This window comes from Megalopta genalis, chromosome 17 (genome assembly GCF_051020955.1).
Source record: "Megalopta genalis isolate 19385.01 chromosome 17, iyMegGena1_principal, whole genome shotgun sequence".
NCBI lineage: Eukaryota > Metazoa > Arthropoda > Insecta > Hymenoptera > Halictidae > Megalopta > Megalopta genalis.
The window spans coordinates 5,130,557-5,149,633 of NC_135029.1; the positions used below are offsets into that span (position 1 = coordinate 5,130,557).

At 37.4% G+C, this 19,077-nt stretch overlaps 1 protein-coding gene across 11 annotated transcripts in view; it reads right to left on the reverse strand.

Moving 5' to 3' along the window:
* The window catches only part of bru3 (CUGBP Elav-like family member bruno 3), a 492,049-nt gene that overhangs the window by 23,298 nt on the left and 449,674 nt on the right, over positions 1 to 19,077 (reverse strand). For 9 of the 11 annotated variants that reach the window (XM_033483530.2, XM_033483524.2, XM_033483529.2 and 6 more), the window contains 3 exons: positions 16,967 to 17,068; positions 10,764 to 10,841; positions 1,872 to 2,030 (listed from right to left, as the gene is read on the reverse strand). In XM_033483530.2, coding sequence (XP_033339421.1) covers positions 1,872 to 2,030; positions 10,764 to 10,841; positions 16,967 to 17,068 — 339 coding nt within the window. The remainder of the gene's footprint in view (positions 1 to 1,871; positions 2,031 to 10,763; positions 10,842 to 16,966; positions 17,069 to 19,077) is intronic. The other 2 variants (XM_076527181.1, XM_076527179.1) reach the window with 2 other exon arrangements.

Here is a 19,077-nt window from a genome sequence, read left to right on the forward strand (position 1 = left end):
ATAAAGTTAATTGTGCCCGAAAATAAACCAAAGGCAAATACTGTGTTTGACACTTGATCTAACATTTTTTCAATGTATTTTCTAAGGGACTTCTTCTAAATAGTCTTTCTATAGACTTTAATGAAACATTTACAGTTTAAATTAACCCTTTGCCCTCGAAGCTATTTTAACTTCAAAACTAAGATATTGTATTATGTTTGTACTGCATGCATGTGAAATTAAGCTTCCTTTTTTGTACAATACTTAGAGTTTTAACAAATCTGTAAATATAAAACAATTTAACCAGTTGGCTGTTTTTGACGTTATAACGCAAAATGTTGCCATTTATTTATGGTGAACATATTCGTCAAAAACAGCTAACTTGTTCAAGAGGATATACAGAATCTGGCCGAATAACATGTACAAATGGGCATCACGTGATATCTTATAAAAAGCTAAGAAGAAAGTAAAGAATAAAATTCTTTTATTTGATGCTTTGTTTTCGAGAAAATTAAGTTTGAAAATTCATTATATTCGAATGTTTAACGAATAATAGCTTGATGGAAAGAGCATTCGAATATAATGAATTTTCAAACTCAATTTTCTCGGAAACGAAGCCTCAAATAAAAGAATTTTATTTTTTATTTTCTTCTTAGTTTTTTATAAAATATCACGTGGTACCCGCTTGTTCATGTTATTCGACCGGACCCTGTATACTTTGATATTCATTTTTGAATTATATATTTTATAAAAGTGTTGTATTTAAACAAAACATTAAGAAAATCAGACATGTACAGTACAATTACAATAACACACAGATTTTTCAAAGAGATTGCAATAGCCAACTAGTTAATAATGTAAAAATTACTTTAAAAAATGATATAGCAATTCTTAGTGGTGTTCCAAAGTCGACATTCGAGTGCAAATGATTAATTGTTAGAAACTAGACAGTCAAATATTAATATTTATACCCTAAGTCAATATTCTCAACATTGATATTTATTAGATTGTCCCAAATGTTCTTTCAATACACGTATTTAATGTCAGTAGTTAGAGTAATTTGTTAGTTATTTTCTTTCTTGGTTGAACTTTCGCTTATTCAATCACATTATTTGCTTGTTTATTGTGTGCATTAGTTACTAACGAAATAAACTTTTGTGACAACTCAATTAAATTTTAGATTTCGTTCGTGTAACAGAATCCTTCGAAAGTGTCCTTAAACAATATCTTACTTTATTCTTAGATCTATTTTGTAAACGAAAATCTATTATACTTGAAAAATTCATTTGACTGTATACATAATATTTTGCAATTGCGAATGTAAACTCAACTCATTCATTTTGTAAAAAGAAATATTGGGTAGAACATATATTTTTAAAGAATTCATTAACTTTATCTTTTACATGGAATGATATATAACATTCAAGTCTCAACATTAACAAATTTAGTGCCAATAATTTTAAAAACTACGTTTCGTAAATCATTCCTATTGTAATATATTGAACAAACTGAATGTTACTAGGATTTTTAGAACACAAAACATTTGAACCAATATTCCCTATAGTAAGTTGTAACTTTTTTGATACTGTGGAATTTCGGGGGGTTGGTATTCAGCACTGAACTTGTTAATTTAAACAGGTAATGAATCGAAGACATGTTTTCTCCGGGATAATTAATCGGTCGAGTTTCGTGACCTTTTCATTGAAAGGAATCATTTCGAAGAATGATTCGCATACGGTGCACTTTCGCGGCAATAATTTTTGCCGACGTGGCCAGCTGGCTATCCTACCTTTATCAGATCTCTAGATTGTTTGATTTACCTGTTGAACGGTCTTATACGTTCCTCACTTCCAGGCCACGATTGATCTGTATCGTGGATAGGACACACTTACCGAAACATTTACTCTGGTTGGTGGCCCGGTCGATGAAAACCTTAGAGGATATGACGTTGCCAAAAGGGATGAACGTCTGCATGAGCTCAGTGTCCCCAAACTCTTGAGGCAGGTGATAGATGAACAGGTTGCAGCCCTCGGGTCCTGAGAGAGAGCATCCTACCATATAAATCAGAGCACATCTAAACATCTAAACTTGAAGTATAATACTCAAGTTAGAATGTTAGTTTCTGGATGAGTTTCGTCCTTTGCAATAATGATTCCGACGCGCTTAGGAGAGCCGTCCTCGCGACTGCGAGGGTACGCACAATTCGCTCTCCCTGCATGTACTTCCCGGATTTTGTCTGAATGCGGTATTTTTGATGAATGAAGGTGTAGATCTCGTGATCGTCTTTCGATGACAATCTGATTTCTCTCTCGTCGCACAGAAATCATAAGGGTGTATAGCAGACAGCGGTATATATTTTTGATAATGAATCGCAATGATAGGTGATTCGAAAGGATATCGAACAAAATGTGAACGGGATATGTTCATAGAACGATGGGGAGAGTCGAGATGTGGGTTAAAATGGAGGATAGGAAACGATGAGGGCTAGAGGAATGATGAGAAAGATAGATCTGGCGGAGAAAGAACGAAATAACAGGTTGTGGGGACGAAAGAAGTATGAAAATGCTGACGAAGAGAGTAATGATTAGAGTGTCACGACGATATCCGTCACGACAATGAGACTTTTCGCGGCTCAAATAACGTTGAGTATTTATACTTTCAAATATACAAACACACAACACTGGGATTCACAACACAATGGCGAGCGAGGTGAGGGGGTTTTCAAATGAATGCAAATGGATATGAGGGGTACAGTGATAATAGTGATGATACTGATTACGATAGTGCGACACTTTACATGAATTCGTCGTCAGACATATTAATCCGTCGTCGTGTTTTTCCACTGCTTAATTCGGTCAGAGCCTGCTCCGTGTGAACCGCATGAAAACGTGCGAGGCTCTGCGTGGAAATTCGATGGTAAATAATTCAACAATGAAATCGTCTTTGCTGCAACACGAATGCCATTTACGATCTCACGATGTACGAATTACAAAACCCTATCAACAACGCATGCGGATAACGCCTTCGCGCGATACAACTTCGTCTTCTCGTTCGATTCGAATTTATTATATTTTCATTTTCGTTCGGACACCCCGTGATTATTATCCACTTCGTTAACGGGCGATCCGGTGCGTTCATTAGATTTCGTTAAAGTTTTTAAATGAAACGCAATTCCTTTTCCGGTTTAATTCCGTAGCTTTCGTCGGACAATGAGGAATTCTTTCCTTACTTTATGTCAGCCGCAAGAGGCACGAAGACACCGGCGATTAATACGTCCGCGGAGAAAAGTCCAATGGGAGAAGCAAAGCGAAGGGTCGGAATAACGAGAGTCCAAATAAGGATTTAGCTAATTTCACTGAACTTTATAACTCCGACGTCAATTAGCGGCGATTATGACCATGGAAACTTCTGCTCTCTTGGCCAGCGTTTCCTGACTAACGGACGCATTTAAGTAATGAGATGGCTGCCACTCAACTTTTAGGATGCTACTCATCGCGACTCGTTTGTTCCTCGGCGAGATTCACCCCTCTGTCACTTTATCGCCTTTACGAACAACCGTCGCTCTGTCGAATTACTCCGGAGTGTAATTGTCCGTTCCCAGTTCCGTGAACAATTACTATCTTCGTTCACTTGAAAGTTCACAGATGATTGTAGATTCCCTTGCTACTTAAAACGCGATTACGAACAAGTGGCCTTCAGCGGACAGGTTTCTACATTGATATCGGTGGGAAAGTCAAACATACTTGAGATAGGAGCCATTAAAACGTCAATGAAAGTGAAGCTGTTGAGTATCACTACCTTCGTCGAGCTTGGGAGAAAGTTACCGAAATTGTGCATCCTGAATTTATTAATCATTATCTATATTGTGTGCAATAGCTACCGATAAATATATAATAGTACTTAAAATCTGTTGCTTCTACATATGTATACTATACATTGCATTGCTTTGTACATTGTTCGAGATAAATTGAAAATATCACGTAGGACTGATGCAATTTTCGCCAATTTCATATAAGTGTTACGAGCCGAGGGCCAGGCAGCTTAGCGTGGCTGAAGGTTGGTTGTGATTTTGGAGTTTTTGGTAAGGGAATTGCGTGGACTAGCCGATATCTATCTCATTATCGGGGCGTCACTAGATATCGTAGGATAGAGATTTAGAGAGTTTGGTTGCCTCGCAACTTTTAGAAAGAAATGAAGATAAAGGGGTAAAGGTATATTTCTGTGGGTTTGTACCAATTACTGCTTCGAATCAAGAGATGGGATAATTGAATTTGATAACTTGATAGACTGGTAAAAGATAGTATATTACGAACTTTGAGTTCGGTCCCAGATTGTCGCACGGGGTAGGCGGGAGCTTATAACCTTGTAACGATGTACGTACACGGTTGAAATGCTCGAAAGAGAATCAGACTCAATCCTACTAGCGTTCCTTCGTCAATAACTGACTTGAAACTAAGCCCGCTTTTTAATCGCGTTTGGGTCCTTTATATTTTGTCGCAGGGGTTACTGCGACGGTTTATATAAAATAATCCGAGAGAGTTTTTTTGGTTTTTGTATAACGAAAACTTTAATATAACTTGTAACAAAAGGCGATGAGGTACAGTGTGTAGAAGGTAAAGGTAAACGAGTGACGGATGAGACAGAAATATGAACGCGTTGAGAGTCGGAGGAAAACTTGCTAACTGACTTCTGGTGGTCGAGAGGTCCTCGTATTTATTGAGAAGAACGTATTGAAATTGGTAAGGGAAAGTCCTTGGGAAGGGCGAAGGCCTTTCCCGAAGATTTTCCGACCGGGGTGATCCGGGACCTATGGTCCGAAGCTGTGTCCCAACGTTTTTATTGTTTTATTGCGGTGTGTACGCCTTGCGTCGGGAAAACCCGGAAAAGGTATATGCACACCCCGCTTTTGAAGGACGTGTCTTTTTATGTCTGGTCCGCCACAATATATTCAAAATTTCCTTAAAAAAAAACGGTTGTGGGGGTGTTCATATGAGCCCCGGTTCCAGAAGGTTCGCCGTTGTACGTCTTCGAAGATACTTGACTTACGAAATACAGAGCGAAACCCGCTGGCTGGTGCCAGCCTGGCGTACGTCTTCAGGAAGGAGTAAGAAAAAACACGTCGGAAAATTCTCCGTACGTTACATACGAAACAATATCATTTCTACAAATGCTCAAATTTTCTTTTCTACATCTTTGCCTACCACTTTTTTTCTATATATTCCGTTATTTATGTATTCCTTGCAGATTAATATTCATTTTAAGGTTAAATTAAATATTACGTAAATAATAAAGTATACGGTTTTAATAAACGTTGCACAGAATTTCAAATTCCTAAACTTAAATTTTGAAAACACCTTCGAAGCATCATTAAAGGATTTCCTATTTAAAAAAGAATCTGTAGGTACCCTTTTACAGACAAATCTTTGGAAAAATCTTTTTGGACTTTCAAGATGTACGATAATATTAATTAATCATTGTGAATGTACCATTCTCTTGGAATATTAAAGTGATCATTTTCGCACTACTATTTTTACTGTATAAATATGAATAACTATGTATATAGAATTTGATCTAAACGTTAATTTGTCAAGATATACATTTTCTAGTACATTACATAGCAAAAAATAAAATCAACTTATATCAGAAGTAACGGCAAAAGCTGACTTCTGAGCATTTTGTATAAGGAAAGAATTGATATATTCGAATAATGATACAATTGAACCAAAATATTAGTATTTTTGCTATTACTTTCAACTTGATTGTATTTCTGTTACTACTCTTATTATACAATGAGCTATAACTACATTCTGGAATTTGAACAGTAAAAATAGTACTGTGATAATACTTCTAAAATTTCTAAACTAAATGAAATAAATATATAAAGCTATGTTCTCCACGTGTTGTAAAGGATTTATCACAGTTTCCAATGAATTAACACTTTCTAGATGATAGAAATGTTTAAAGTACATTCATTTACAATCCATGATTATAACTTACATTATGACATGATTACGCTGCCACTAAAAGTAAAAATTCAGTTAGAAGCTATGTTGAAAATAAATAATAGCAGGAAGTAAAGACAGTGGTAATAATTTTTCTGTTAAAGCGAGAAACAAGAAAACGTGACTCGTGTTGTAGACATTAGAGTAACAAACGTTTTCTTTTTCATAGGCGCGGCCTTCCTCTCGGTAATAACTCGATCGTAGTTGTCACATGAAACCCAAATTAGAGCCAGTGTCGACAGGTTTCTGGTTTCGACGTAGGGGAGAATGGAGGAGGAATTGCGGTGGACGCTGGAATCACGAAGAACGAGCCATAAATTCAAAACGTCGTCGTGCCGTGCGATCGTTGATCCTGAAATTGGTTTTCGACTCTCTAATTGGCCCACGCGCGGGACGTGCACGCGAATTTAATGAAAGCAACACCTCCTCCAAACCCGCTGTAGACGTACCAACGGCCAGAAAAGCCGCTAAGTTGAGAATCCACCGAGCCTTCTCTCCAAGAGCTACAATTCTCTTCCATTTTTCGGGAATCTTCGGAATTTCATTGAGCAATATTTTTATCCGAGTAATTCGAGCTTTTCAAATGTATGCAGTGTGACCAATCGTTTTCTTTGGTTGCGGCTTCAATCACAACTTTCACAGAACATGTGTGTTTTTTATTGTATTAACCGCTGCATTATTCTTTTAAATCGAGGAAAAAGTATTCGTGGATATGCTTGTACGTAAAATGTCAAAATGGGACGTAAATCAATGTAATTACTTTATTATCTTGATACCGTATTCATGCTTATATTGCGAGAACATCAATATTCGAATATATCTTTCGTTTTTTGGTCATTCTTTGCTCGCAATTCAGCCGTGAAATACGTCTCACATTGTATATCCATCAAAAAAGGCAGTAGTAGACACACATTCTGTTGTTAATAACTTATCGACAGATAACGCCATGTGACGGGAAATCGAAGACTGCCTTTTATTACTGATGACACCTTGTGGCGTCGAACGAACATTGCTATTGTACGATGTTTTTTTTCTCTAGTTTTTTCTCCCGAGTAGCTAGAATATTTTCGATATTTAGTAGTTCACAAAATCGTTAGATAAAATAGATTGACTCAACAAGGTGGATATTTTGAGAAGTTAACAATTTTACAAGTCACATATATAAAATACATTTATACTGAGAAAAGAAACTAAAAATTTAACATTATATTTATGTTTAGTACTTTCGTACATAATTATTGTATAACAAAATTGAACTCCACTGTTTCGATATAAACGAGGTTTTCCCGATTTGTACGTCTAGGAATGACACAATTTAAATCTATTCAAAAACTGACTATAAAATATAAAATACGAGAAAAATATTTATCCAGAGCCTGAGTTGGGCGTTATTCGAATAAATTCTTCTAATAAAATTTTATTCGAATAATAATTTCAATAAATTCTTCTAATAAAGTTTTATTCAGATAATAATTTCAATAAATTCTTCGTTTTGAATAAATTTTTCAGATAAAATTGCAGTAAAAGAATACAGTGAATTACTCGGATAACTTTCGAAACTAATTAATTCAATGAAATTTTATTCAAACAAATTCGTATTCGAATAACATTTCGAATATATCCCACGAATAAATTTGTATTCCAATAATATATCGAATAAATTCTTCGGATAATATCTCTAATAAATTTTACGAATAAGATCGCATTCGTTATATATATATTCGAATAAAATATGCCCATCTCGGTTAAGTCCTACCTTATTAGAGGTCAACTATTTCTTGCAACATATTTCGCGAAAAGCAGAACTTGAAATATTCTGAACACTCGGGGTAATCGCATAAACATTTTGACTTCCACATAAGCTGGCAGTTCCGGAAATCATGGCTCTATCGATAAGATGTTAGTTGAACCACCTATGTATATGTATACACTTGCCACGATTCGTGGTTGATCGTCTCGTGATAGCAGCGATCAATGTTGTTCAACACCGCAACACCGAACATAGCCAAAGAAATCCACACCGAGTGCAATGATGTAACAGCAATGTAATCCATCTAGAGAACGAAGGTAGAGTATTTTCGGTGATACGTTTAGAATGTTGATGGTATACAAGAATCGATCAAGAGGAGGAAGATACATGAACACCGAGAACACCTTGTAAAACGTGTAACATTGAAATAGGTCAGAGAAGCGAAAATGATCGACGAAGCGACAGTAAATATAAAATCGATAATGATGTCATGCAATGATGACAGAGTGGACTATTTTATTTTTCCCGACACCATCGTGCCGTCGCGATACGTCGCGCGGCTTTCAACACCGAACAACATTCCCTTCGAATCAAAGTCCTGGACAGTTGTTAGTTTGCTCGAAAGCGAATCCCTCCGACGAGGAACGTGGAGATCAGCTTTCGTGCGTATGATTAGTGTGGCAACACACGCTCGCTACAACGACAATGAATTGTTTGTTAATGCCTTTTTTAATCACGAACCAACAAACGTTCTGAACTTTGCTAATGTCACCATCTTCAACAGTAAAGCGCCTGTTTAATCTAACGGCATCATTAGTCCTCAGTACGTTTCTCAGGAATGCACGAAAGAATCTTCCGTAGATTTCACCCACTATTGGTTTTGCACTTTCATTCGATCACTGTACTCGTGAATCATGTTTCAAACAAATATTGGGTCGAGTTACGTGAAATGTCAAATAAACGAGCAGGAAAAATTGTTTCATTTAATACCAAATGAGTCGGTCAACATAACCGCCTTAATACTTTTTAACTGGCGAAAGTTTTAAGTAAACACAGGCTTGTCAGCTACCAGTAATTTACCAAGTTCTTTTCGAATCGGACATCGGTCGAGAATATCTTGAAAGATTGTTCAAAAGCGACAGTCATTTTCTCCATAATTCAACAAATTGAAAACGAAATGGACTAGTTTCTTTGGGAAACAACTCGGTCATGGAAAAGTCTATTCGCTTCCGATAAATAAAATACTAATTCAAAAACGGTGTACATTGATCAAATAGATATCGTTTGCAATTTTTCCATCGCGTGTCCGACAAATAGACAAAATCTGTGTGAAATCCAGCATTTCACGTGACACAACCCAATACCATACATCGAATCACAACAAGATCACAGAGAGATAAAAGACGTTGCATGATCCAAACCAGAAAGTGGGTGAATTAGAAGCGTATGAGGCTGAAGGAGGCGCCCATTGAGTGAAATGTTAACAGCGACGGAGAACGTTGATCCGAGAATCCAAAAAAAGCGGGAGATACCAGCAGTTCGCTTCGTCAGAGGTGTACATCGAGAATGCGTTGGTAGTGAAACATACATGTATCTCGTTGGAGCGTCTGGGTCGCGGAGAATGCGTTGACGAGATATTGTGTATTCGAAGGAAGGGGCGAAAAATTGCATCCGAAAGGAGTGAAAAAGGGAATGCCGGGAACCCTGAACGGAACGGGGAAGGGAAACGGTGTTGCGGGAAACTTCCCATTATCCTACAACGTAACAACGGATAGCCGGCAGGCGTAGTGGCAAAGTAATTAAAACTTTCGTTTTATTTGCATTATCTCATTGTTAGGCGTCGTATATTCTAATAATGGCGAGTTGTTAATTGCAATTAGACGTTGGCTGAGCTCGCCGTCCCTACTCTTTTCTGCCTCGCGTTCTTATCCGCCATCTTCCTGCCCCCCTTGTCCCCCCCGTTTCCACCCTTGGACCAGGTCTTTTCATTCACAAAGATAACATCGGGGATCAGTTTGTACGTTGCCCCCCCCTCCCCCAGCCGTCTCTAACCCGTGTCGATATTGGTTCCGATTAATCTTACACTTTGAATCGAAGTCAATCGGTTTAATTAATCGCACCTTCTGGCTCCGGTCGAATCAATTTCACCGAACAGCGCGATTGTATAGAACGGGCCGAGACGCGATTGTACAGATCCTCAGACGCGGTGCGTTAGACGCGGTCTATTTTTTCGTTGGCGCGGTTGTAATTTGAGCGGGCGCGGCGCGGCGCGGCGGACCGCGTTGCGAAAGAAAAGCCCTATTCCGTGCCATCCCCCGCGCCGGAGAAACCCGATATCATTCGCGATATTGAAAGAGAGAATATAGCGGTCGAATGAAAATTCATCAACGGTTGCTAGTCATCCTCCCTTTTCACCGGTCTGTGATTCAACTAGAAAAAAGATCGTAACGGTACGTGGCCAAATTAAAAATGATCCGTCAACCGTGCACGGCGAAAAGAATTTTTTTTTCGATTGGAAACGCGTGTATCGGCTTTTCCTTATGTTCGCTCGCAATTTTGCTCTTCATTTGCTTCTCGAAATGCGAAAATACCTACGGTTTGTTCACCTATCTTTCTTCTGTTTTTTTTTGTGAAATGGCGTTGCGCAGACGGATATACATATCTCACCGGCGTAAGAACTTTTGCAGAACTTTCCTCCATTTTTCTAACGCGAGAAAGGAGAAAAGGAGTAGGAGAACCACCGAGAGCAACGCGACGCGACACTCTTCGCTTCTAGTCCTTCTCTTCTTTCTTTGGGGTGGACAGTGGTTAGACAAGTTCTGCAGGTTCTTACGCCCGAGAATCCCTGCTCTCTACCACGAATGCTCCACGCAGTGTACACGAGACGGTTTTCGATCGTGCCTAGGCGTCGCGACGCAACGACGAGGGATTAGTCGTGTCTGGACGTTCAGGATTTGGATCTACGATTTCGGGACTGCAATCGTTCGTGTTTACAGTCAACAGTTAGACGTTAATGAGTGTGTTGTACTTACCTTCTCTCTGCGTCGGCGCCACGGCGGTCATCGGCTGTGGAATAGCTTGAGGAAACTGGCTGTAGACGGCAGGATAAGCTGCGACAATAACAAATAACAAATACATCATGATGTGTCCACATCTAGACATGAAGTACATGCTGTCTTCTCCGTCCGATCCCTATTTTTCCGCCGAAAATCGATATGGCAGGAACTTCCCGGATTCGACTAAAGAACCTCTCTGCGCGCGGGAAATTTCATATTCGGATCCAAGTGTTCGCGTTTGCGCAAGTGTTTGTTCAGGCGCGAGGGTGCCGTGAAATATAGATTTTGCATCGTTGTTACGGTTGACGACGATACTTTCGGTTCGTTGTTACAGTGGGGAAAACTCTAGTTTCTATCAGAAACAATCGAAGATGCGATCCGACTGATGCAAACAATTTATTTTGTTGAAATGCTTTGAGTTGTTAACGAAGAGGAACCGAAGCGCTGGCGAAGATGAGGAATACTTTAAAAAAGGCCATAAACGGCGAAAGCCTGTTGCGGTTCTTCGAAATTGTTCGTTAATCGGATTCTTTCAATTATATGATCGTGCATGGTCGCTAATAGCTATAATTTAGGGGATCTTCCGATGTAGAAGTGCATCCGATGATAATGTTACCATAAAGTCGAATCGATGTACGTATTCGACGAGAGAATATTTCTCGATTGTCATATCCAGACTGTGGATTTTATGCATTCATGACAGAAATGACTAGGCCAAACACGAAACTGTAAATGTATTAGAAGAATCTAAAGATACCGTTACATTCCTAACAATTTATTATTATTTATCATTAATTTATTACTGATTTATTATTATTATTAACCCGGCGTCAACGTCGTATAAAAGTGTGACATGATTAGTATGGTGGGGTGTTACATGTCCCAGTCTATTTCTTTAGCAAAATGATTAAAAATTTTTTAATTTAAATAATGCATTTGTCTGTAATGTTGTAAAAATACAAAGATATCTACTAAACGTTATTATTATTATTATTGTCATTATGTATAAAACAGATTAATAATTTAAAAATTAGTGGAGTATGTTGTACTCCACCGACGCCGGATTAAAAAAGATATTTTCATCTACGTTACATTTCTTACAATTAAGTCAGATGATTTTTATTTTGCACAAGGATCCGCAGTCTTGATATATAATTTGTATATATCGCTTGTTACTAGCTTCGAGTTTAAAATTCGTTAACCTTCGCGGAAGTATATAACGAGCACAATTTCAAGAAAAAATTCCAGTTCCAACTTTCTAAAGCAAAAGGCAAATGACATGACTATTCCAGAAGGAAGAATCAATAATCGTTCCAGTTTGCCTACGTACACCGATTTTCTAGGTAGCAGTGGAGGCTAAAACAATTTTGCACGCGCGTAGTTTTCCATGGCGATGTCAAGCGGAAATTGGACGATATTTTGATATCGACGTGAAACGACCACGTCGATCAACAAGCTGCGAGTGATTCGGGGAACTTATAATCGTTGCTGGTGGACACGATAGGCGATCGAATCGCACGGCGATTCGGTCCAGGCAAATAGGGAAGGAAAATTCAAAAACAGAATTCCGCGTTTGTGCGAGCTCCGCGGTGCCCGGTATTTTTCTAAACGCAGTCGGTTCGACGAATTAACAAGAGGAGCTTTGGTACGACAAGCGAGCTCAAAAGCAAACGAAAGCCGAGTCGCCAGAAGAGGAAATTCTTTTTACGCGTCGCTTTCGGACTGCAGTCGTTTCTCTCGACAAGGGTATTCGACCCTCAACGTTCTCGTTGTCCCGTGACTTTTAATACGATACTTTTGTACTTTGCGACCGTTCCGCCATTAACGGGACTGTTGATATTAACCGGAATGCTTTAAAATCACGCGACGAGCCGCGTGAAATACGGACTGGCTCGGATACGTTTCGTGGGCGAATACGCTCTGTTTAGGTAATTCGAGAGTCATCTAAACTTCAGCCATCTGAATTCGTAATTGGAGAGACGCGCCAGACTACAAACGTAGCATTGTTCGTAGAAAAACAGGCGAGGGGAATGCCGCACAAAATGCTACCTTTTTCCCAAAAGTTCGCCAAAATGCAATTTTCCATGGTTACTGGGTTATAGACCGTACGAGTTGACGAATTAATATGTCAAGCTAAAGTTTATCCTTGCAGAAACCATTTGTAAAACACTTTATCGTTAAAATATATGTTTTAAAGATGAACTATGCACCTAAACGACGCAAAATATTTTTGATGTAACCATAGAAAGAAAGTCTAGGGTTGGTTACCGGCAATCCCAGAAAATTTTTAATTTGTCCACAAACGTGTCAATGAATACTGAAACATCGAGATTTTTCTTGTCCTCCTCATTAATGCCGCACTGTATGAAGAAACAAGAACGAACTTTTTCTACAAATTTTTATTTAATTTTTGATCTTTTTTATATTCTAGAATTAATAAATAATATTTTAATTACGGTGCGATAGAGGAGGACATATTGCAGGATTAGTTAGGACGTTTACTAGTTAACTGTAACTACGTAACTATAAATATAACTCCTAATGTGCATAATTATATTAAATATTACTGTAAACATAATTCTAGACTATTATTATACAGTCTATATTATATTATTATATATAATAATATATATTATTGTATATTATATATAATAATAATAATTATATATATAATATAGTAAGTATATATAATAGATAATATATAATTATATAAACATAGTATATAATTTGACTGCAAATGTAATTCTATCCACAAAATGGCATCTTTTATTTCAAACAATATTTATTATTGATTATACTGTTTATTATTACATTGTCGATGATCATACTATTTATAATTGATCATATTCTTTGTTACTATTTTGGACAACATATTTTTTTTGTATTTTCACTAACATAATCTGATTCAAAAATCTGATGAAATATTTTCATCGAAACGATTCTTACAAATCGTACGAACTTGTGAATTGTGGCCAACATTTTGGGAAAATTTGTACCACTGTGCGCCACGTAGTTTCGATGAATTCTTCGGTAAATTTCCGGCTGTTCGAAGCTAGCGTGTAGACCGAAATGTATAAATGGGTGATTTATCGCGCGATATTAGAGGGACGCAATTATAACGGCATTAATTATGCCTTGGCAAATATTTAAAACGCGCGCGATTGATGTTTGCTCGTGACGGATAAACGCGGAAGAGGGGCGGTAACGGTAACGGAGATGAAGGGGAACGGATATTCGCTCTCAGATCAGAAGAAATATATTTTCGCTTGGAAATTAATTATTTTCGTGCAAATATCACTTTAATATATTCCAATTGACGGCGGCAGAGGTTCCGGTCCAACGGCGGATTGCCGTCTACCGTGCGAGGCGAATACATCCGCTGTACATATATGCCATCCGACGGAATAAAAGAAGATCCTGTGCCACTCCGAATTGACTTTTTCCGCGAGCCGCGTACACCGGCCGGAAATGAAAGGAACAAATGTCCTATTTTTTAATCTCGGCCAAACACGGGAAACCAACACTGCCCAGTTAAATACGCTTAATTATATTCTGTGTTTGATGAACTTTAAATAATTCCGACGCGCTCGGTAACAGGATGAATATCCACGTGTGTATCCACGGTACCACCGCTCGTAATTATTCGAACGATACTGATTTCATATCTTATTCCGCTTTTGAATCGTTAGCACGAATTCCTCCGCGTAATCGTTAGCAAATATTTATTTCAATAATTAATGATTCTCGTTATTGCGTGCGGTATTTGTATGCGATTGTTTATCTCTCTAACAATGAACAGAAATGATTATTGGAATAATGACGAATTCTTTAGAAGCTGTAGCTTTTTTTTATGTAATAACTTCGAAGATCAACGCTCTTCTGTATGGTTACAATCCTGTTATTTATTGTAGAAATTACAGGAGGAAGATTATGAAGAAATTTGTAAACTTGTTTTTTACGTAACATTTTGGAAGAATGCAGACAAGCAAATGGAAATTATAATCTGTTATTAGAATAGAATGCAAACTTTAAAATATGTTGCGATTCTACCCATCAGATTGTTGCTAACATCTGAGAAACGGTTTAAAAATTGTTTTCGATTAAAATTGTCTTATAAGAAACAAGAACGCCACTGTGTCGAATATAAAAAGAGAGGGAGAGATAAGGAATTATATTTAAATCAGTTTAAAAATGCCAAACGCGACTGAATCTTCAAGAGTATCAAACGTTTCATAAAAATTGCTGGAAATTGAAATTATTAGCTACGTATTTTAATTCTTTTAATATTCATTTCGTAGTAGCACAGACGAGGGTCACACTATTAATTCGTGGTATGTGTCAACAATTTAGTCTACCACGAGTTTCACATGAGATTTATGATAAAAATATAATGTAAGTACAATTAATATGATCCAAATAACATGCATATAATACGAATAAAATGTAAACTCATAAAAATAATACAGGAAGCAAATATTTCTTCGATCATACTTTCTCATTTTAGTCAGAACTAGAAGAGTTAAGTTCAGAATGAAAATTGATACGATTTCAATGTATCTAGCAATGTGTACCACGAAACGATGAAAAAACGGCTTTCGTATAAGAGCCGAAGCGTATAACTGGGTGTGGTCGTATCGGTAATAATGGTTAAAAAGCGAAATTAGTAACTAATATTTCCACCGCATATTATTACACGCCCGGTCTACCGTAAGCTCGCTGCGCGAAACAGTTTTAATTTCGACGTGTAACATTCTGTCGAAAGTCGTTCGAATAATTACGAGCGGCTCGGCGCGGCGCGGCGTGGCGCGGCGTCGGTTGTACAGAAAAATTGCGGCAGCGTCGTTCGAATCGAAAGAGAAAATAATTATTAATCCCCGGGAAGTTGTCGCTGTCCAATGTTTCTGCAGGCCATAATGAGACACGAGCATGGAACTTGCGAAACGAGATTCGAATGCCCCGTTATTAATTCAATCCGTGAAACAGAGAGTTTATCAGGGCCGTGCGTTAATTGCTAACGGCGGATGGAACGAATTGAAGTTTAGTTACGTCGGAACGCTGATTATCTCTGAAACGGGATCGACCGTTTCGATGCTGATTATTGGATTATAATTTCTGCCGGTGCGTCGCACTATGATGTAACCGTCGTTCGAGCCTTCGACGCCGATGCTCGATTCTGCGGCGGCTTGTTGTTCCGGCGTATTGGTAAACATGCAAGGCACATAATACGTTTAAAAGTTACAATATAGAATAATGTACACGACGTATATATTCAAAGGAACATCGAGGTACACTGTAACAGCACATCAGAAGCACAACACGTCGACGCGGCACGTCTATAATACGATAGAGTATAATATAATATAATATAATATAATGTAATATAGTATAGTATAATATAATATAATATATACATATGTATGTATACACACGCAGACTGCCACGCATCGCGTATACATACTGCAATATTCATGGTGTTAATGTAACGATGAGACATCTATGTCCTTACACGTGTGTGTATAGGTGACGATATACATATACCGTATACACATGCGAGCAATAGCTGCATGCAACAGCCAGAAACGCGACCAGCGGGATCGAATCTTTCCTAGTTAAGTGCTCGAGTGCTCGGATAAAAGCATATTACGATCGAACGTTCGGATTCATTTATTTTTCTGTTCTACGACAGTCGATTTCGCCTGGAATTATCATTTAAACAACGTCCGTAAAAAGAGCCGGCCGTGCTCGATGCGTTCAACGAATCGAGAGATGTGCAATTGAGAGAGGTTCACGGACCTTTCCAATTCCGCGCGATTCGTCAACGTTCTCCGTTCGCGGGGAACGGAGAGAGCGCGTTGCGTCGGTGATCCGGAACATCGGGGCTAAATTACATTACTCGTAATATCTTAATCGAGTGACAAAGCAGTAATCCCGGCGGAATTTTCTTCCCGAAACACATTACAGAATCCGACGCATTGTTCTTCACAGATTGGCTGCGAGCTTTATGCGATTATCGAGAAGCGTTGCACAATGCGCTCGCTCTATGGTCCCCCCGCTGCAGATAGGTATATACTAGGGCTTGACGGAATCCTCGATAAAACGATGGGAAAAAAGGTAAATGGAGACGAGAGAGAGAGAGAGAGAGAAAGAGAGCTAGATATAGAGAGAAAAAAAGAACTTACCGACACCGGAGTAGGCTTGCATTCCGGGATACGCGGCGGCATGCTGGAGTGCCGCCTCCCCGTTGGGCAGCCCTTGTGCTGAAATGGACAGATGGAGGGCATCTACACTTCAGTAAGCTCAGCTCTTATCGGGGACAGACCTACGTCTAAGGCCCCTCTCGCAATACCTACTGACCAATCGATATCGCACGGTATCCTAGATTCGAGGATATCTTTTTGATAATACCGCAAATGTTCACGCGTCGGGGGTACGAAATTTCCTCGAGTATGTTAATAGATTTCATTCGGTGATTCTGTTTCTGTTTGACACCTTACTCTTAACACTCGGACGATGACTATAAATAGTGTTATATGATTACATGGTTTCTGACAATGAATTTTGATTTTTTACATGTTTCATTAAGGTTCATAGGAAAACTTACGAGTCTAGAAAAAATGCTTTAAAGAAAGATGTTGATAAATAAAACTAATAATTTTCTTAAACAATATTCCATAAGAATATAGAAGCTAACAGTAAGTATAATATCGAATATACATATGTACATGTAACAACCGTGTATTTTCTAAATAAACCATCTGGTTTAAAGCATTAATAAATGAATAAATAAATAAATAAATAAATGATTCTAGACATACTAGTCGTATTTTTGTCAAAAAGGTTCGCCGTTAGAGTGTCAACGGTGGATAATCTCTTTTACACGCTGACTGCCATATGCCGACCCTGAAGAATCCTACAAAATTGAAGTAGAATTACGGAGGCTGCGATTCTCTTATTCTTAAAACACGGTTCACACGTAAAGAGTTTGATTTCGTGCGTGGCACGATTTATTATATAAATCGATAAAGATTTAGTCCAGCAACTAATTAGTTCGTATGACTCTAATTCTCTACTGTAATTTAGTTAACATTAGAATTTATTCAGATTTTGTACATTTTTTATTGTAATATGTACTGCAATTAAGAAGGTGATTGAGAATTTTTTTAAACATTTTTATAGTTTCGACAATTATTAAAGAAATATGTAAGACCGTGTTATTTGACCCTACAGACAGTTTTAGTGTTAATTAAATAAAAACTGGAAAGTTAAGATTTATTGTAGAGATTGATAGTAGTCTTATTCTAATAAAGATTTATTAGATTTAGTTTTACATATTACAATTAAATAGAATTTCTATATCTGGTCAAAGTACGATACTCATATATAACCGCTATGATAGTGAACTTGTTAAACATCTACGATGCACAGCAAAGAATTTATTATACTCATTTGTCAGTGGACGATTGGAATTTTAAGAATATTTCAAATACTCTTAGAAGCTTATATGAATAGGTTTCCGACAAGTAACGTGTTAATATGGAGTATCAACATTGGAGTATTTGACAGAACAAATGAAATCAATTCATCTGAAATTTGTGTATGCTTGTGTTATGCCAATTTTGTTAGTTCAGTTTAGTTAAAGATGCAGTTTGTACAGCACAAATTGCTTCATTGACGATTGACGTGGTGTCAGTTCTCTTGTATATCTCATATCAAATATTTTAATTAGTTTTTATTTTGTGAACACAGAATTATCGTTTCATCTACAATGATCAGAAATATTAATTTCAGTGAAATAATAACAGTATACTGTTCCATTGTTCGGTTTTACTTAGAAGACTCAAGGAACTTTTGCTAACTAAGCGAAAAATATAAAATCTATTGACTTGTTTGCAATCTAAACGTTAAAAGGACTATTTTTTAACATAGAATAGATAAAATTTTAAGTTGCTTGGTTCAATAATTTTTTGTTAATCTTGTCAACTGCTGCGGTAAAGTTGATCCGAGAAATTAAAATTTTTAATAGATATAACTATTGATGCATAACTATGAATTTAAATCTGAAACTACAAAAATATAATCAGTATGTAAGATATTGCTTAATGTAAGGAAACATAATTTTTCAAACTGGCATCTTAAATTGTCTTTAAAAACTTTAAATACCTCCACAAATTATCTTATAGTTACCAACCAACTCGTTGATTTTGAAAGTGTTAATTCTTTACAGAAGTGAACAATCTTGATAGAAAAGTGTAATTAGAACCAGAATCATACCAAAATATTTGCAAAAACA